The sequence below is a fragment of the Neolamprologus multifasciatus genome, chromosome 16, assembly GCF_963576455.1.
Source record: "Neolamprologus multifasciatus chromosome 16, fNeoMul1.2, whole genome shotgun sequence".
Lineage (NCBI taxonomy): Eukaryota > Metazoa > Chordata > Actinopteri > Cichliformes > Cichlidae > Neolamprologus > Neolamprologus multifasciatus.
This window is the reverse complement of record NC_140454.1, coordinates 2,675,548-2,696,426: the sequence shown is the minus strand read 5'-3', so window position 1 is coordinate 2,696,426 and position 20,879 is coordinate 2,675,548. Positions and strand designations below refer to the sequence as shown.

The 20,879-nt window shown below is 41.2% G+C and overlaps 1 protein-coding gene across 1 annotated transcript; it reads right to left on the bottom strand.

Annotated features, from left to right (window-relative positions):
• Window positions 1–18,767: 18,767 nt before the first annotated feature.
• On the bottom strand, window positions 18,768–20,291 carry LOC146499993 (trace amine-associated receptor 13c-like). Its single transcript, XM_085136183.1, has 2 exons — window positions 19,760–20,291; window positions 18,768–19,581 (listed from the first exon to the last, which is right to left on the bottom strand). Exons 1-2 carry the CDS (start codon window positions 19,933–19,935, stop codon window positions 18,768–18,770), a joined length of 990 nt encoding a protein of 329 aa, XP_084992309.1. The 5' UTR covers window positions 19,936–20,291.
• Window positions 20,292–20,879: the final 588 nt, after the last annotated feature.

The window sequence follows — 20,879 nt, the reverse complement described above, 5'->3', positions numbered from 1 at the left end:
ACAGAGTGCTAATATAACAGCTTTAAGATGCATTTGTAGATATTATTACGTGTTTTACCGTCTTTATTGTGCTAGCTTAAAGTTACGGTGTAAACATTAGCTTATATTGGAGTAAAGCTGTCACTGTTTAAACGATGTTAGCACAGAAATATTAGCTTCTGTCAAGACTGATGAAGTTACTAGTGTGGGATTATAATATTATTTTATGCCATATTTGACCCCTAATTAAAAATTGTGAATTATTATGTAGTTTTAGTTTGCATTATTCTCCTGAATTAGAAGAAGGTGATAACTATTACATTTGTTAAACTGATTTGCATTACATTAGACTGCTGATTTATTGTGAATGAATGATATTGTTTTATGATGCATTATACTGCTGAGTTAGAAGAAATACTGTTTGCAGAAAGTCATCGCCTTATTTGTCTGATTAGAAGAGAACAGAACATACTGGAGAGGTTTGCTACCCCATCTCAGCAGGAGCAGATAAACAGGGAGCCAAGGTCGTAGCTTAGGCGCTGTGTGAGAGAAAGAATGTGAATGTTTAGGCGTTTATGATTAGGTGGGGGCCACTAGAGGCTATAAGAGTTTGATCAGTGCTCCACCATTTTGAGATCTGATGCTGTCTACTGTATGGTGTCCATCTCCCACGCGTGTGTTCATTAAATCATCCTTTGACTCAACCCGGCCGGACCAGTGTTGTTATTTTGGTTTTCCTCGTGTATCCATCCCCAATATTTGAATCCCTGACAGTTTGGGGGCTCATCCTATGGCATTGGGGTGGAAGTTGGAGGCTTGGACGGTCCGAGGTGGTCAGACGGGCAGACATTTTCCGGCAATCAAACTGAGTGGACAGGCGCCTTATAAAAGAGGTAGGCACAGGCCTGTTGATTTTATCCGAAGTGTGCTGAATTGGACGATAAAATTGAATGTCTATTCAGTAGAAGTTGCCGGTGGGTGTCTGTTTTGATTTTGATGAAAAAAATCTCATGAGAATTGAAGCTGAAGTAATGATAAACAAACGTTGAAAGTGACAGTACTGATGATTTAAAGCAGTTGGACTGCTGAGTGAAGTTAAAGCAGTTGGACTGCTGAGTGAAGTTAAAGCAGTTGGACTGCTGAGAGGAAAAAAAAGCAGTTGGACTGCTGAGAGATAATAAAAAGCAGTTGGACTGCTGAGTGAAGTTAAAGCAGCTGGACTGCTGAGAGGAAAAAAAGCAGTTGGACTGCTGAGAAATATTAAAAAGCAGCTGGACTGCTGAGTGAAGTTAAAGCAGTTGGACTGCTGAATGAATTTAGCTTGATAGGGAATTGTTCATTTAGTGGGTTAAAGTCCCCATTGGTCATGGTTGGACCTGCCATGACCAATGGGCATCCTGGAAGAAGCTAGGAGTTAGAGTCTCCTTACCGTTTGGAACGGTATCTGCGCTTTTTTGGGCAGTAAAGGTTAGACCTTGGGTTTTGGACACTTTTAAATTGAGTTAGGGACTTTAGAGATGAGGCCAGAAACTGTTGGACAGATACTGGTTAATTGATCACAAAAAAGTTGGACTTTTTCGGTTGGACCGTTAACTTAAATTTGTCGAAATTTTGTAGGCGCTATAGCTGTCAGGCCTGACAGTGATTGTAAATATAAGACGTCTTTGTAATATAAAATAGAGACTTGGGTGTGAAACGAGGGTGTGTGTGACGACAGTGCGCTGCAGTGCTGCGAGCTATTTTTAGACGGTGTGTGAACATGCAAATGAGGCGGCTGCTGTGATGCGCACAGAGGACTTTCACTTCCTGTTTAGCGTGTTATTGAGTTATCGGTTACCATCACTGGAAATTTTCAGGCAAGGTTTTCGCTGAATTGTTTTTGGCACCATGTGTCCCTGAATCTCACAAGCAAGCTCTAATTCCTGGCTGAAGACATGGAATGCTGTTATTTAAGGTGGGAAATCAAAATTTGGGAAACAAAATAAAACATACACACAACCACAGAAATATATGAGAAAGGCACGTGATAGAGAAATGCCTTGTTTGAGAAAAAAGTTAAAATAACCCACCCACAAACACACACACACGCAATGAAGAAACAGCTTACATTCATGAACACGTGAAGATTTTCCAGCAAGGTTAAAGCAGCGAAACTTAACATACACCTGTTGTTAAATGATAAAGTTTATCCACTACTAACAAATAAACTTTATGGGTTGCAGGACAACAACTTGGCTCCAAAAAGAAAGACACTGGTATGACCAACCAGTGATGGAACAACAAATTTAGTGGTTAAAAGAGTCAAATTGTGACATGTTTTCTGCTGATTGATTAATACAAGTGATTACTGAATGAAGGAAAATTTCTTTTTTGGACTTTTAAACATGATTTTAAGAATTTTAACATGTATCTGTGTTGTCCTGTCAACTTGGTGGGTTATGACTTGATTATATAGTGAGAAAAAACAAAAAAAAGGGGGGGAGAAGGCTGACACAGGGCCTGGCCCCTCTCTAAATAACACAGCCAAAACAACATCATTTTCCTGTTTGTCTGTTTTTCTTTTGTTTTTGTTTTTTCTCTTTGTGCTTGATTAGAGGCTGCTTTGTCGGCCCGGAAAGCCGAGGCTGACCTGGACTCCTGCTCTCCCCTCTACCATCTTTGCTCTCCCCTCTACCATCTTGGCTCTCCCCTCTACCATCTTTGATGTGACCCTGACCAAATGCTACAGCAGCTGGACCCACAACAACAACCTGAAAATGTCAACGGTGCTGCAGGAAAACGATCTCATGCAGCGGAGACAGAGAGCGTTAAATCCAAGGCCCGTTTCACTACACGGGTGAGATTTCCAGACAGCTTCAGCTGACAGAACTGTGACGAGACGCCTATTAAGCCCGGATGAAAAGTGAGGCCGAGCAAAAGAATGCTGACCTTTACAACTCTGCATTAAAACTGTGCAGGACAGTGACGGACCAACACGGATGATCGGGCAGCAAAAAGGGCATGCCAGAGACACGAGGAGTAACTGAGGTCAGGAGGCACCTCAGATTGGACAAAAGCACCAGAAGAACATAAGCTGAAGACACAGGTGTCAGGGCTCAGCCAGGAGCTGACCTCTGAGAAGAGCCGGACAGCAGAGCTGCAGAAGGCCGTGGAGCAAAGCAAGGAAAACATCAATAAACTTCAATCCGACGTGTACGGAAAAGACTCTGAGGTTTCTGTCCTCAGTAAGAGCTCGAGGCATCAGAGCAGAATCTGAGCATGGCTCAGGAGGAGCTGGCTGCAAATCGAACCCATCAGTCAGGCTTGGAGTCCCAGATACAGGACTTGAAATCAGGCCGGAGCTTGCTGGAGCAGGAGGTCGCCAATCCTGACGAGAAGCTCCAACAGCAGGAGCAAACACTGAAGGAGCTACAGAAGCAAAAGGGTCAAGTTAAGGAGGAGTTGGACAAGGAGAAGATGCATGACACTGGAGAAAAGGACTGCCTCAATTGGGGCCAGAACCAGTATGGACAGAACTTTGAGCAGTAGCACCAATGGACGCAAACGGACTGAAAAGGAGGAGGGCAGGACCCCAGGGCACGCTTCAGGCTGTGGTTTACCCAGAACACCAGAACAGGAAAGTGATGAACACAAACACACACACAAACACACACAAACACACACATCTACATACACTGACTCAGAATCAAGAGAAACACACATATGAACACATATGCACTCATTGATTGAGTGAGAAATGACACACACACACGCACACAAATCGAAATGCTGACTCAATTCACTGAGAAGTGATCCACACACACATACACACGCTTGTGCAATGAAGAGTGATACACACACACGCTGATGCAATGAAGAATGCTTTACTAACAAATGCTATGCTGATACGCAAAATGCTGCACACAAACGTTCAAATACAGAATCTGTTACAACAACAAGAAGCCATTGATTGTTTATTGGTTAAATGCATTTCATGTCACCCAGAGGGCATTTGTGTAGATTTAGGGGACAGGGTCTAGAGCAGTTTGGTTATGAAAACAATGTCTGTGGGTAATGTCTGTTTATGGCTCAAGGCCTCGACTGAATTGTTTACTGTGCTTCACACAGCCTGATAAGGAGCAGTGGTACAGAGTGAAAATGATAAATCAACGGTGTGAGCCTTATTTCGGAGTGCCACATTTTTGTGATTGAGATTTAATTGAAGGAGGAACATACTGGAAAAAAAAAGGGGGGGGGGGGCAGCCCTTGGATTTACGTAAGCATCTCGCGTGTATTTAACACAATTGCCTCAGGCTTTAAAGATCTGTACAAAATTCAACAACTCAATTTGTTCTCATTGAGATGACACGATACAATCTAGTAAGAGTGGTTAGTTGCTGAACTCACGGATTTCACAAGACCGCATAAGATTTCAAACTGCAGAAAAATCACTGGAGTTATAAGAGGCAGACAACGACACACACACCAAATGCATGCTATTGCTATTTATTGTGGATCAACCTGTCAAGGGCAAGAACAAAAGAATTCTGCCTCAAATACAGGAAATCATAGCTTTCCTGTATTGCCTACATTGTTGGCATGCTGGTTAGTGCTGTTGCTCCACAGTAAGAAGGTCCTGGGTGCAAGTCCACAGTCTGGCTAGTTTGCAGTGGTTTCTCTAGGTATTCTGGTTTCCTGCCACAGTGAAAAGTCATGCAGCTATTAGAGCTAGGTTAATTGATGATTCTAAATTATCCGTGAAGGTAAGTGTAAATGGTTGTTTGTTTCTATGTGATAGACTGGTGAGCTGTCCGGGGTGCACCCTGCCTCGTAACCTATCACTTTAGAGTTATTTCCCAGCCCTCCTGCAACCAGGATAAAGATAGGAGGATGGTAGTTGTTGTAGACCCATTCAATTTTTATGTTAACCAGGATCTAGACTTTGTTGAACCATATGCAATATGAAGACAACATGTAGTATTTAAGTGACCAAGTAGCATTTGGATAAAAGTTATTCAATAGTGTTGAAATAAACTGACAGAATCGTGAAGGATTAAAATATTCCAGGAGCTCAACTTACTCCAATCTGAACATGTTTTAATCGTGTAATATGAACACAAAATGCACAGGTTTACTGGATATGAAAAGGTTGTGTTGATTTAACTCAGTTGTTTAAGTTTCTGCCAAAGCAAAACATTTGTGTGCAACAAGTGTCCACTATTGAATCAAGTAAATCCAACATGTTTTTTGTCAGTGCAAAAAGAAGTACCTGTATTCCTACACAATATTGTCGGGAGGGAGAAAAACTTTCTGGTGAAGTTTTGGTTGAGTTTGGGTTTTGCTTAACACTAGGTTGATTTTATCAGTGAGGTTTGGATTGTTTTCTTTCTCTAAGAGAGAGAAAGATGGTTTTATGCTTGGACATGTTTGCAATGGGCCCCAGCATTGGTTATTTTATGAGTATTTTATTGGTTACGTTTGTTTTTGCTTTTGTTACAGCGCACTGAAATAAGAACATCTGAGAGGTGTAATCCACCGGTGGTGATATTTTGGTATTTTGTGAGTTCCTGATTTAATAAATCAGCTCTTTAATCCAGGCCTGAGAGATTGAACTTTAAGGCGCTATAAAACATTCTTACTGAAAACAGTTGCAAAGTATTTTTCTCCATGATTATAATGGGCTTCGGAGAAATTCACTTATAGGGGACATTGATCACATGAGAAGTCCTGAGCCTAAAAGGATTGCAGCGAGTCAATCCAGTCAAAAAACAAGGAACTGTTTTCCTTTAAAATGATGACGTCATCTTGCTGGTGATGGAGGCTCGAATAGGTTGCGCGTGAGACTCCATTATCAGCAATATCTGGTATAAATGTGTGAATGTATGCATGTGACTGGACTGTGATGGACTGACGACTAAAAGTTTTAACTGACTTGATACTGAGACAAAAACGGTACTGACTTTAGGATTAGTAAATGTCCACAAACAATTCACCCAGCCTGTAAAAGAAGGGTGGATGTTTTGTCTTGCTTTGTTTTGTTTTTGCAGGAACAGGAGGATGACAGAGACTAAAGGGGGAGGCTGTAGCTTCACATGAGTGTGAGCTGCAGACTTAACCCTTTGGTTGCTAATTTTGAGTTACTGATGTTTACATTAAGAAAATTGTGTTTTATTAGCTGTGTTTCGATTAATGTATCACATTATATTGTTGGGAATGTTAAATGCTAAAGTGAAGAAAAACTTTGATTTCACTCATGACTGAACATGTTATTATTAACCATAGCAGGCCACTGTAAAGAGTCAATTAACTTTTATAGAGGAAAAAAGCCAAAAAACTCGATTAATATCTATGAATAACAGGGGAATGATAGACGTTCACATTCAAAATAGAGATATGTAATAACAAACACTGGTCCATGTCATTTAGGTTCTCCATTGAAATAGTCAATAATTTACAAAAGTAGGATAGAACCGACAGGGGCATGTGCTGAGATGTGGTGCTGCACAAGAACAAGAGCAAAATAAAGAAAAATTATTGTGTTTAGCTTTGATAAATTAAAATTAAAATGTACCATTACACTCAGAGGATCAATATGAAATTCTTTTTTTTTTTTTTTTTTTTTTTTTTTTTTTTTTTTTTTTCTTCGCCTGTCCCATTTGGTTCTTTAGCCGTCAGAATTGTTGTCTGAAGACCAACAAGGATACCCAATGGATTTATTTTGCCAAATGGATCATCATGGCATTGCCGTATTGGTCCATTTGATCGACCTTTGTTTTTATTATTTATTTTATTTTCAGTTGTTACAGACGGGACAGACATGAGTGAGGGATAGGAAAGGGAGAAAGAAAGAGGAAGGAAAAGAAAAACAGAAGGGGAGAGGGACAGTGAGAAAGGGGGGAAGAAAAAATATCTCCGGGATCACCTGTTGAGAGAAAAAGAATAGAAAACAAGCAAAAAAAAAAACAAAACAATGCAACATACTACACACAACACCATCGCATTAATCTAGCTAAGTGTAAACAGCAGTAAATACTAAATATTGAATGTTGTTGTGCAGCACGCAGGACAGACAGCGCACAATGTGCTTTGAAGTAGCAGCCAAGAAAGGTGTGATTTAAGTCTACGAATAGTGAACACCCATGTGCACACCTGTGTGGATCGGCGCGCTTGTATTCAAATGGTTTCCCCATGTAATGGTCTGCTAGAGGATGTAGAGAGCCATAGCCCCGTCCCCCAGGGCATGAAGCAGGCATGGAGGAGATCCAGGCCCCAGACATCCAGAGGCCCCAGAGTGCAAGAGCCCAAGGAGGACCACCGGAGGGGCATCCGTGCCACCTTCATGGGAAGGGCTGAGGATCCCCAGATGAGGGGTCACCCAGTAGCCACCGGGCAGAAGCTAGAGGGGGCTGCACCGGCGTGCCCGCCGGCTCTGCCGGCAGCCAGCTGTGCCAGAGTGAACCGAGCCGCAGGCACAGAGGCCGGAGGCCCGAGGGCCCCCCGCGCCCCGGAAGAGGCCTGACCGAGCAGCAGGCGCCAGGCCCCGCCAAGTAGTCACCGGGAGTGAGCTGGTACATACCTGAGCGCCCAGCCCCGGACACCAAGAACCACCAACGCACCGACCCCTGAGGGCATCAGTCACCGGCAGGGAGTGTGGTGAGGGGAGATAGGCCTCCACACTTTGGAGGGCCTTGGAGTTCCCAGAGAGGTGAAGTCTAAGACCCGACCTGACATATAGACACAGACAAACAGGCACACACAGACACAGACATGCATTCCCACCCTCATGCACACATATACAAACACTCAGCACTCACCCAACGCAGGAATAAACGTAAATGGACATGTACACACAATCACACTCCCCAAACATACTCTATACCCCGGGTCCAGGTATCCTCACCCCCAGAGATGGAAACGGCACCCAGACCCAAGAGATGTTACCCTTCCCTCCGGGGTGGAGGCAAGCAGACCGCCCCAGGCTCCGCAGCAGCAGGGAGGCCAATCGGACAGCCAGCATCTCTTCCCAGCCCCCCCGCCCCGATGGCTAGCAGAGAACAGGGGTGTGTTAAGACCCCATACCTCCCTCCTCCCGCTCAAGTGTAGTGTTGCTGCGTGTTGCTCTAAAGTGTATTTAAAACAAGGGAGAGCATGGTGCTGCTGCCAGAGAGCAGCAGGTGTTAGCACGGCCCCTCCCGAGAACCCTCAATGTCTACATGGATTTAAAATTGAGAGGTGGGCACCGGCGCCAGAGGCAGGTTTGAATACACAGACCGTCTACTGGACGCCGTTAACGTGCCCACCCTCAAGGCCCTATATATATATATATATATGTGTGTGTTATGAGAGTGTAAGTAATGTGGATGTCTAAGTTGTGAGATAAAATTGAGGCACAGGTGGCCAGAAGAGGACAGAGGGGGGGGGAATGTCTCCCCTGCACCCTGGTGACACACCCGCACCCCAAAGCCCTACCTGTGTGGGTGGGTGTGGTGGAGCGTGAAGAGGGAGGCAGCCGGGGATGGGGAGGAAAAGAAGGGAGGGGAGGGTGTCCCTCCCTAGGGCCAGCTCCCCCGCTGACCCCAATATGCACCCCCGTCCTCTGGTATCCACCAAGGCAAGGGAGCCCAGGCCCATCCAGACCGGGGCCTACGGCAGCAACACCGCCAAGCCCCACAGGACCCGGGGCAGCCCACTCTACCCCACCGCAGAGGAAACTGTACCCACCCCAACATTCAATCATCTCCCAGACTACACAAGACACAGACACCCAGGTTAAGTTTATTCTCCACCTCTCCTATGTCTCTCCCCCACCTGCAGAGTGGACTCCTGCAAAGATGGAACAACCTCCCTGCCAGTTCAAGAGCCCCCCGGTTAGGCCGATGCACAAGAGGCCCCCTGCGCCAGGGCTGAGCCCCCGTGCACCCACCCGCCCACAACCTCGGCGACACACCGACGAGGACCGAAGCCCCCAAGGCCCAGCCAGAGCCCCAGCACGGAGGCGAAGCACCCCCGAACCCCAAACCCCCACGCCCGCCCCGGATCCACTCAGGGGCAGCCAGGCCACCAGGCCAGTAACCTACGTCCGCCAGCACAGACCATCCTCCAGCCCCGCTGCACGCGGCCACGAGGAGAACAACCTCTGAGAGCGACCAGAGCCACTAACCAGGTTATGAACACAACCCCCGGGTTAAGCCCTCCAGGGATAACGTCTCTAGGGGTCCTCCAGGTGCCCTAAGCCCATCCCAACCTCCACATCAACCACAATAGCCAAGGCGGGACCAAACCACGACCCCCCACCCCCGCTAGGTGATGGAGCCGATCAAAGGAGCCCAGAGGGATTGATCTAATGTGGTGGCAGAGGCTATATCGAGACTAATGTGATCTATTAGATAGTTTCTGTATTGGCTAGAATTAAGATTATTTTTATTTTTCCAGTTCATGAGGACCGTTTTCTTGGCGATGCATAGGGCAATAAAAACCATGTGGACTGTATTAATTTCTGTAGTGACATCATCCAAATTTCCCAACAAACATACTAAAGGGGAGGTTGGAATTTTACATTTCAGACACTTTGATAAGTCCTCACATATCTCGTGCCAAAACTTCTGCACTGGTGGACAGAACCAAAGAGCGTGGATGTAACTGTCTGGTGTATTGCCTTGACAGTGTGAGCAGTTGTTGGCGGATGTAAAGCCCATCTTAAACATTCGATGACCTGTATAGTGCACTCTATGCAGTATTTTGTATTGTATTAATTGCAGATTGGGATTTTTAATCAATTTAAAGGTTTTCAAGCAAATCTGAGACCAGACGTTTTGGTCTAAGCTGACTGATAAATCTGCTTCCCACTTTGCAATAGGAAGGGATATTGATTCATCTATTTTAGAAAGTGTTCTGTATATTTTAGATAATAGTTTGGGGGATTTAAGAGTAAGAAATTGAACCACACTTGGTGGTGTTTGTAATTCAACTTGACTGAGGTTAAATTTCTTTTTTACTATGGATTTAATTTGTTGATATTCTAAAAATCTTTTCTTGTTGATCCCATATTGTGTAACTAGGCTGTCAAATGGAATAAATTCTGTTCCCTCTAATATATGTTCTAAGTATTTAATTCCTTTACAACTCCATTCTGGGAAATTAATCATATTTTTGTTTTGTAATATGTCAGGGTTATTCCAGATAGGTGTACGTTTGCATGGGATTAATGAAGACTCCGTTATTTTTAGAAACTCCCACCATGCTGACAGAGAAAAGCTGATGTTGATGCTTTTAAAGCATTCATGTCTTTTGATGTTTGAGCTAATAAATGGTAGGTCTGAAATCTCTAGATCATTGCATAGTGCCTGTTCAACATCTAGCCAGGGCTCATCTAAGAGGGTACATTTTAACCATTCTGAGATGAACTGAAGCCTGTTGGCTAAGAAGTATTGGTGAAAATTAGGCAGATCTAGTCCTCCTCTATCCTTGGTTCTTTGTAGCGTTTTTAAGCTGATGCGCGGGGGTTTATCTTTCCAAAGGAATTTAGAAATATGTGAATCCAGAGATCTGAACCAATCTTGTGATGGTTTGTTAGGGATCATTAAAAATAAGTAATTTATTTTTGGCAAGATCATCATTTTTATAGTGGCGACCCTTCCCATGAGTGATATGGGTAGAGATTTCCATCTAGTCAGATCGCCTTCTACTTTCTTTAGAAGTGGGATGTGGTTTAATTTAATTAAGTCTGAAAGCTTAGGAGAAACAATAATACCTAAATATTTAATATTTCCAGATTGTAGTGGGGCAGAAGATGAATTGTGGAAGGAGCAGTTAATGGGAAGAACTGTAGATTTTGGCCAGTTAATTGAATAGTCTGAAACTCTTGAAAACCAGTTTATTAGAGTAATTACCTCAGAGAGGTTGATTTGTGAGTTTTGCAGAAAAAGCAACACATCATCTGCATAGAGACTGATTTTATGTTCTACGTTATTACATTTTATGCCCTTAATTGTTGTAGCCTGTCTAAGTGCTGCTGCTAGAGGTTCGATAAAAATTGCAAAAAGTGAAGGGGAGAGTGGGCATCCCTGTCTGGTGCCCCTCAGGAGACAAAAGCTGGAGGATGTCTGGTCATTTGTTCTGATACGAGCTGTTGGGGAATTGTATAATATTCTTATCCAATTTATGAAAGAGTTTCCAAAACCAAATTTGTGTAAGGTTGCAAATAAAAATTTCCAGTTAACTCTGTCAAATGCTTTTTCTGCATCTAGAGATAATATTATGGTTTCAATGTTTTTATTGTATGAGTAGTCTATTAAATTAAGAAATCTACGAGTATTTGTTGAGGAGTGCCGACCTTTTATGAAACCAGTTTGGTCAGGATGAATTAAGAGGGGGGTTATTTTCTCTAATCTCTTTGAGAGAGCTTTGCAGATTATTTTAAGGTCTACATTTATAAGGGATATTGGACGATAACTTGAGGGAAATAAAGGGTCTTTTCCTGGTTTTAGCAGGAGACTAATGTTAGCAGAATTCATATTTGGTGGTAGTCTGCCATTTTTCTTGATTTCCTGCAACATTCCATGGAATACTGGTGCCAAAATTGTCCAGAATTCTTTGTAGAATTCTGCAGGAAAGCCGTCTGGACCTGGAGCTTTATTAATGGGCATACTTATCAGGGCAATCAATATGAAATTCAATATATGCTAATTTTGTATGAAGTACATGACTGATAACTGTTCTGTCCTGAGCTTTTGTTTTTACAGCACCCACTTGACCACACCAACAGTTTCTCGCCACCAAAAGGGGGTACTTGCAAAGAATAGGGAGGAATATCATCAGAAGTGGGAAAGGTAAGCAGTCAGCGTTAAAGTCACCTTTGACAGTCCAGACTAAGATGGCGTTGGACATATTCAGGGCGGAAAAGGGTTGGTGTGACCAAGGTGTGGTTTGGCTCGTTGTATGTATATTTCAAGATGATATGGCTCTAGATGGACCAGTTACCAGGGCATGGAAGGAGGACAGACTCATTAAATGAGGAGAAGGAATTTTCTGCGATTGGAGATCCTCTGGGTGAGTGGTTGACTAAAAGCATGCAGAAAATAAAAGCTATCTTTTGTTATTGATTGGTAATAGATTGATAATTGGCCACATTTACAGCTGTATTGACTTGTTGTGGACGTAGTCTACTTCATGTTGAAGCACTCTAATTAACAGATTGAAAATAGTGACATTAAAGGAAGAATATGCAGCGCCAACCTGTCAGATGCCAGTGACGGTGGGGCTCAGTGATGAATCAGGTGAGCTGGATTCATGGCTGAATCAAAACATAGATGCCCCAGCTGTGGTCAGTAAGGGAAAAACAGGGGGAAATAAAATTGAAAAGAGGCATTTATAAACATTTATGTGTGAAGTTTATAAACAGGATGTTTTATCATTGTTTTACTGTTATTTTACCATCAGCATTATTGTTACATCAGAATCATATAACAAGCATTGCATTAAACATTTATTGAAGCTATTGACATTACATTAACATTTGTATTACAGTGATTGTTATAACCTCATGTTAATCTTCTATTTACAGGTGTCAGAATAATCATATGATCTTTCATTGCAGGTGTAACCATGATCATCTTTATACATATTGCAGTTTGTTGCTCATTATAGAGTTGTGCTCAAGTTAATAAGGGTTAAAAGCTACAGTCAGCGCGATGTCTGGATGATCTATGGAGTGGACTGACTTCAGCATATAAGGCCGCATGCGCTTACATAACACTGATATCATGTTGTTCTTTGTGATCTTTTATTCAGTTATATCTTTTGTTAAGTTTTAAGTAGTGGCTGTTGATTAAACAACATTCATTTAATATTACATACCTGATTCAGAGCATTACACACAGATCAACTTAACAATCTGCTGAACCTTATAGCTGGAATGTTGTGTCTCAATAAGGGACAGTTGGCTCGAGGAGATAAGTGGGAGTCAGTGCCTGTCCTGGGGAAGGAGAGAATGTTCCTTTGCTGTGTCAAAAGTAGTCAACAAGTTCATATTGTAGTGAAGTTCATATTAATACAGGTTTTGTTTGTAGACAATTGTGAAGACGCAGGCTCTGGGCGGAGCCAGGAGTTGAACAGATCTAACATGACAATTAAATTGATTTCATTCCTTGGCACAGGATAACAAGACTGGAGCAACGACACCGGATAGGAGAAAGTCTGATACTTTCTAAGATATGAGGTCACTAACCTTTTCTTTTAATTTTCTAGCTCCGTTGAATGGACACATGGGAATGTGTCAAAAAGGGGGGGAAGTTGAGTTTTAACATCAAACAAGGGTTATATGAACATTTTTATGACTTCATTTGTTTTAATAACTTAGGTATGGTAAAACTTAAGCTAATAATGACCCAAGAGGTTTCCAGATTTTTTAGAGAACCCATGAGAAGCATGAATGATTATTTCAATGTTTAAGCATTAATCATTGAAATGAACTGAATAGCGTTTAGAAGATAAAATGCCTGTGTTCACGAGAAGCTGAGTACCACACTGGAGAGGAAACCGTGGGACGGTAGGCGGAAGGAAACACATGATTTTTGTGAAAACGGGGGTAAATGTTAGAATTAAAAATGGCTAATTTGTTTTTGATGTCTTTTATTAAAATGAGTGGTTTTAATCATTTTCATACACACCTGGCAAATGTCCTTATAATGAGATGGCACTCGGTCCTTTCAAGGTCATAAGCTTCGTTCGGCGTGATGGTCCAGACTGATAAAGTGTAGGAAATGCCTTGAGTGCAGAGGGCTAAATGCAAACACGCTTACACACACATACACTAAATTAGGTTAAGTCCCTGGGACATTCTGAATGTTCTAAACCAATTCTGAACCACCAAAAGATCAGTAGATAACAACATCAGATTATTAGAGCTAGGAAGCGAGGTGATTTGGTTTTCTGTCTCTTACAGAGAAAGGAACAGACACCAGACGAGGTCACAGATATACGAGGATCCTTCACAGCAGAGACAGACACAGTGACTGCTGAAACACCAACTGGGTTCAAGTGTCATGGCATTTTGGGCTCCAGCTAGTCACCTCAAAAGGATGGATCCCATAAACACAGCAATAACCATGAAGGGGTTGGCGGAAATCCAGGAACACCAGACCAACGAGGTTCGAGAGGCTCTTGGTCAAAAGGGGAACACAGCTGTGACCCCAGAATACACAGATCATTGTTTGAAATCGGGGCAGAATAATCCCCTGATTTGTGCAATGACTGAAGGGTTGTCTAACCCCTGAGGTTGAAGAAAGAAGAGCAGAGGATCACCCGACTGGAAGACACTGGTGCCTGCAGCAATAAAATAAAGGTTAAAAGCTCCTTGGACAGAGGTTCTAGTCTGAGTACGTTTGGAGGGTATAAGGTAGCACCGAAATAAAGCTGTGGGAGAACTGGGGAGTGATGGGAGTATCATCTGTACCTACTATTGTTGTTGTAATAATAGTTTTTCTTGCATCTGAACTGCGCAAACACAGAGGTCATCTCACATATGGTTCACCCAACAGGGGGACAAAGGGCCTCAGGAGTAAGGAGAAATGAACCCGGCAACACTGGATTGCAGGGTGTAAGTGAGCTCTTTAAGTTTAAAGAGCTCATCAGGGGGAATTGTTGGATTATAATATTATTTATGCCAAGTTAGACCCCTAATTAAAGATTGTGAATTATTATGTAGTTTTAGTTTGCATTATGTTCCTGAATTAGAAGAAGGTGATAACTATTACATTTGTTAAACTGATTTGCATTACATTAGACTGCTGATTTATTGTGAATGAATGATATTGTTTTATGATGCATTATACTGCTGAGTTATAAGAAATACTGTTTGCAGAAAGTCATCGCCTTATTTGTCTGAGTAGGAGAAAACAGAGCATACTGCCCCATCTCAGCAGGAGCAGATAAACAGGGAGCCAAGGTCGTAGCTTAGGCGCTGTGTGTGAGAAAGAATGTGAATGTTTAGGCTTTTATGATGAGGTGGGGGCCACTAGAGGCTATAAGAGTTTGATCAATGCTCCACCATTTTGAGATCTGATGCTGTCTACTGTATGGTGTCCATCTCCCACGCGTGTTCATTAAATCATCGTTTGACTCAACCCGGCCGGACCAGTGTTGTTATTTTGTTATCCTCGTGTATCTATCCCCAATATTTGAATCCGTGACATAAGGCATACAGTCTTTGACACTGAAAAACTGATAAATGATTATTTATTTCAAGTCTGATGAAACATATGTCTGCTAGAGGTTGCTTTACATTTAAATTTTCAGGGCTAGTATTCTAATCCTCTGTTACACCATGACAAAATCAGGTGTTCGTTTCTCTAATTTAAATGAATGTGAATCCATTACAAATTCTGAAAACCATCACTAACTAAACTAAACTAAATGAAGATGTGACATATGCTAGTTTACATTGGAACCTAATTTACATCTACAGCCTACAGCTGTAAAAAAAATGCTTGTCTTAGCAGTGTAATAGATGTGTTAATAAATTAACAACCATTCTTACTGAAACACTGAAATCTACACAGAATAGAATAGAATAAATCTTTATTGTCATTGTTACAAGAACAATGAAATGCAGTTTGGCATTTCTTTGTTAGCAGCATGTAGATTTTTACATTAAAATTATTTTAGAATAACAAGAAAAAAGAAAAGAAGAGAGACCCAAAAAATTGATTTAGAGTTAAAGAGGTACCTGCACAGGGAATATATGTAATAACGTAAGTATCTACATATTTCATTGTTTAAATTAATATCTCCACAACATAAGAACAGAATAAAAACACAAACATTCCCCACCGGTGGACAATGCCACCCCACTCTTTACAGTGTTTCCAGAGAATTAGAGTCTATCTCTTCTAGTTTGTTGTTGAGGAAGTTACCAAATCATTGATGATGTTACAGACTGGCCTGAACAGTGGAATAGGAATGAGCTCTTTCTTTATTCTAATGCACAAAATGATCTGATCACAGTCAGAAAGTGCTTTCTGCAGTGTGCTTTACTGAACATTTAACTAAAACGAGTCTTAATCTTAATCTTAATATATTGCATGTCATTTTAAATCTTTTTTCAGGCTGACTTAAAAAAGGGTTGTGCTTCATATTTAATTGATGTCTAATATTTCATATACAGAAATTTGTTAGTAAACATCCTATATTAAAAATAAATGATTTAATTTTTCTAATGAACAAAGTGAACTGGTTTCAGTCACAAAGTGTTTTACTTAGGTGCTTTTCACTTTATTTTTTACATATTGCTTGACATTTGAAAACCCTTATTTCAACTAATTTAAACTAATTTTCCCTTAATATTTAGTATATTTCCGTCATTCCATCATATTTTTTGATGCTCAGTAATCCAGGTAATTAAACTCCAGAAGGCTGACTCTGTTTATTTCGAAGCAGCAATTTAAGTAGTAGAAAATCTTCATCACTCATTTCAGTGAGGTTTCCACAACCTTAAAAACAGTTGGACAGATACATACATACAGATTTACTCTTAGTTCACCTCCTTGGTTCAGTGATCATTTCTCCCTTTTCAAATAAATGGCGTCCTTCATTTCCTGCTTAAACTGGCGTTCCTCTGTGTGCAGGATGTGCACATCCATATCACAAGTCTGCAGTTTTAAATAGTTAGTCCTGGTCTGACAAAGTAGCTCTTCTTTGTTGTGTAATTTACTTAGCCAGTGGTTGATTGGTTTGTCCAATGCATAATCCACGGTGGTGTGAATGACTTTTACAGAAACCTTTCACAATGTTATCAGAGTCTGAGCATCTTATTTTTCATGGTGAACATAATGTTTTTGTTCATCAAGCTGTGTGATCAGTGAATTGTGGAATGTCCTGAGATTTAATTTTAACCCAGGTATCATCCATATACCTGAACCAATGGCTCAGTGCTGTTCATGGATAGGATATCAGAACCCTCCTCTTCCCCACTTCCTTCATGCACAAACTGGCCATGGTTAACAGTTCGGAACTCATGTCACACCCATGTTTCTGTCTATAGTACAGACACTTGTATTGAAAAATGTAGTTCTAAGAGCAGATACACTTGGCCAGTATTAAGGGTGGTTCTGTTGTGAAGAATAGGGTCTCCCTTTAATTTCTTATAAACTGTCTCCACTGCTTCAGTAACTTGAACACACACAAATGAAGAAAAACACATCATAAAGCCCAGCAATTCATTTGCCTCTATGATCTCGAGTTCTCCACAAAAATCAAAGTGCTTTAAATTTGGAGCTGACTACCACTGGGTTGAGGACTGCAACCAAAAATCTGAAGATGTTATAGTTGATGGAATCAACCATACAGACAATGGGGCTTGAGCTATTCCCTGTTCAGGATTGACCAGACAAGGACGCTTCAACTTGGTATAATGTGTGGTATGAAATCCAATCTATATTGTGATCCTGTTAACTGCTTTAGGCAATCTATCCCCTTCTGTAACTATCCAGGAGCTCATAAGAATCATTGTCACTGGGTAGTGACATATTTTTCTCATGACAGTCTTTCGGGTTTAACAAAACTGTGCTCCTACTCCTGTCTGATGATGTTGTCCTTAACATGTGTATAACACGTGCCTTTGTACCTAGGGCCACAGAGTCAGCTACTAAGTGAATGGGTGAGACAACCTTATTTATATAATATGTTCCAATCCAAAGAGGAGCAGACCTGAACACGCCACTTCTCATACCAAAATCTCATACCATAATACCCATATTTTAACAAATTTTGTCATATTTAGATTTGATTTATGCAGTGCTTGCTGTATTGTTTTTTTTTATCATTATTTGAGCTCCTTTAATAAATATAACCATTTTGTTCTTTGATATTGTATAAATTTTTTTGTTGTTTTTTTTATCATTTGCTTTTTTTGTGATAAAAAACGGAAGAGAGTTGTAACATCGTACGAGACAATTGTTTTATCTGCCTTTGTAATGACATCTCTCTGTTATGGTCCTGGGTCATTTTGAACCAGCGTTCTTAGTTTGTTTGTTTTTTAATTTTGTTCATTATTTATCCCATGGTCCCTAGGTAGTTCAGTTTAGTTTTTTTAGATTTCCCATCGTGTCTTTACACCCTGTGTCCCCCTCCATGTATCTGTGAGTTCCCATGCCTCCTTTTTCCTCCTTGTGTTTTATTTCATATTTTCCCCAGCCTGTTATGTCTGTCCTCTCCACGTGTTCTCTCTTTCCCTCTGGTCTGTGTATCTTTGCCAGTGGCGGTCCTAGCCTGTTTGGCGCCCTGAGCGAATTCTCTCTCTCTGGCGTCACAGAAGCACGTTCAGTGAGAGACTGAGATTACCAAAAAATGCTACTGAACAACACAGGAAATCATTCCCGCCCGTGGTCATCTCCCTGTACAACTCCTCGATCTAATACACTGTAAAAACTGCAATAGTTACACCCTTTTTGCACACAGTCTTTTCAACTCAGTAATATTCTTGTCAATTTTCTTGACATTTATTTAAAATCCTTTCTGTTCATCCTTGATATTTATAATTGAGTGATCTGTATATATTAGTGCTATTTCTTAAATGTGTAAAATCTGTAACAAAAAGTATTGTTTGGAGTTTAGTCTTTTACTGTTACTATTTTTACCATTCCTTCTTGGAGCAACTGTGACCCACATAATTTCCTTAGGGATTAATAAAGTATTCTGATTCTGATTCTGTGTTCGGTGTTACTTCTCTGTTAGTAACCTTTTTGTAATAGAAAACATAAAAAAAAACCCAACAAAAAAACAATGGGGCTTTGATTCTCAGTCTTTCATTCTGTTTACATGATATTGGTGTCACAGGAGCCAGATTTCAATATTTTAAGTGTAACAATTTGTTTAACAGATTTTCTGAACCAGGGGTAAAATATAGCATAGATTAGAGGGTTTAGACAGGAGTTTAAATAGAACAAACACATTACAAATGCAACAGATGAAGCACTGAGCATGGCATCTTGACCTGAGAGTGTGACACCAAAGTATGGGCAGAGACATATTAGAAACACAATGATAACAACACTGATGGTCCTTGCTGCTTTGATTTCAGATTTAACATTTGTATTTACTGACCCCTTGTGTGTCAGAGCTGCAATATGTGACCGCAGGGCACGAGCTTGAGTCATAGCCACAACAAATACGTTTAGATAAAGAACTACAATCACAGTGACAGGACCAATAATGGACAGCAATAGATCAGCAACTCCAAAAGCATGGCCAACAACAACCACACACTCCCCATAGCAGGAATTATACCTGCCAGGTTGCACCAGGTTGTCTTTTAGCACAAGACAGTGGAAGACTGAAGAACAAATCCAACACAGATAAACACATGCTTTTGTTCTTTTTGGGGTGACTTTGGTAGAGTAATGGAGAGGGTAACAAATAGCCACATAACGGTCAATTGATATGAGAACCATGGTTCCTATTGACGCAGAGGTTATAATGTAGTCCAAGAGAAAATACATACTACACATGAATTCACCAAGAAACCAGCAACCATCTATAATCATAATTTGAAATAATATCAGGAGACCCACCAGGCAATCAGAGACAGCCAAAGAGAGGAGGAGGAGATTGGTGGGGGTGTGCAGCTTCCTGAAGACAAAAGACAGCGACACAGTTATTATTATTATTATTTGTAGCAACAAGTACAATTTTATACAGATAAAAGGAAAAATCATTTCGCTCAGAATCACTCAGATAGGATATCATATCATTTTCATCTTTTAGCCATAAAATCTTACTGTCTGCATATGTCTAACAAAATTATTACTTGAAATGTGAGATGGAGATGATGACCAGCAGATTAAGAGTCACGGTGAGCAAAGAAATAGAGGACAGGGTAATATAAATAAGTATAGAAAATGTATAAGGACGCATGGTCTTCCTGCAGGAGGAGTTGAGGAGTTGTGGAAAGCAGAGTTCAGTTTCTTCAAAGGTTTTCATCATTAGAAAAAGGAGTTTCCAGCTTTCTGCCTGAAGCTCTTTGTTCTGTACCTGATTTATTTTCTTTGCTCACATTGCTCCTCCCTCTTGCCCACTGGTGGCAGTTTTCTTTCAGTATGTTTACAACTATGTCAAGTCCTGCATAGTTTCATTGTGTATTGAGGTTTTTAAACTTTTTCCAGTGAAGTTCATGTACTTGATAGATTGCATGCATTACCTACAATCGGCCAACCCTGTTCTTCGACCTCAAAACCCCGAAGTCTTCGACCCATTACTATCAGCCTTACCCTTGCGGGAACTTAGGAGTGGCTACTTTGGCATTTATTTACCCTTCCACTGGTGCACATCCTCTGCCTCTACCTTCCCTGCCTAAGAGGCGCTATAGGAAGCGAAGCAAACTGAGTGGGTTCCATGTTTGCTTTAAGGTCTACCTTAAGGCACATGCTGTGGCTCCGGTAAAATGCAATAGAAATGACTTCTGCGGGCCCTCGTCGCCCTGTATGTATATTTAATTCTGAGACTGTGCCTTTTTTGATCCTGATAGCACGGACACTAAGTCTTTTACTCTGTGATCAATCCTTGTCCTGGAAGGTCAAATTTGGCTTCCTCAGCTCTCTGTGAGCAATTTTTAAATCATTTTACAAGAAAAATTCTCTTAAGCCTTCATTTTTACACCCCTCTGTGGTGAATCCTCTTCGTGCTAAAGTAGAAAGAGGTAGGAAGTAGGAAGTAGTTCATTCTCCACCCTCAAGAGATTATTGGTCAGGTGAGAAGTTCGAATTCTGTACGTGACATTTCTCCTATTATTAAGGATGGTTTTGATGTAATTGGGCCTTATATTCTACCTTTGATGAACCTATCATTAATGGTGGGCTGTGTCCCGACTGCCTTTAAACACGCAACAGTGCAGCCTGTTCTAAAAAAAAAAGCAGCCTTGACCAGAATGA

Bases quoted from the DNA above. Each gene is read 5' to 3' on its own strand.
- LOC146499993 (XM_085136183.1), bottom strand. From the start codon at position 19,935: ATGATGAAAACCTTTGAAGAAACTGAACTCTGCTTTCCACAACTCCTC. The intron at 19,582-19,759 runs GTAATAATTTTG...TTTTGTCTTCAG, and splicing joins ATCTCCATCTCACATTTCAA to GAAGCTGCACACCCCCACCA.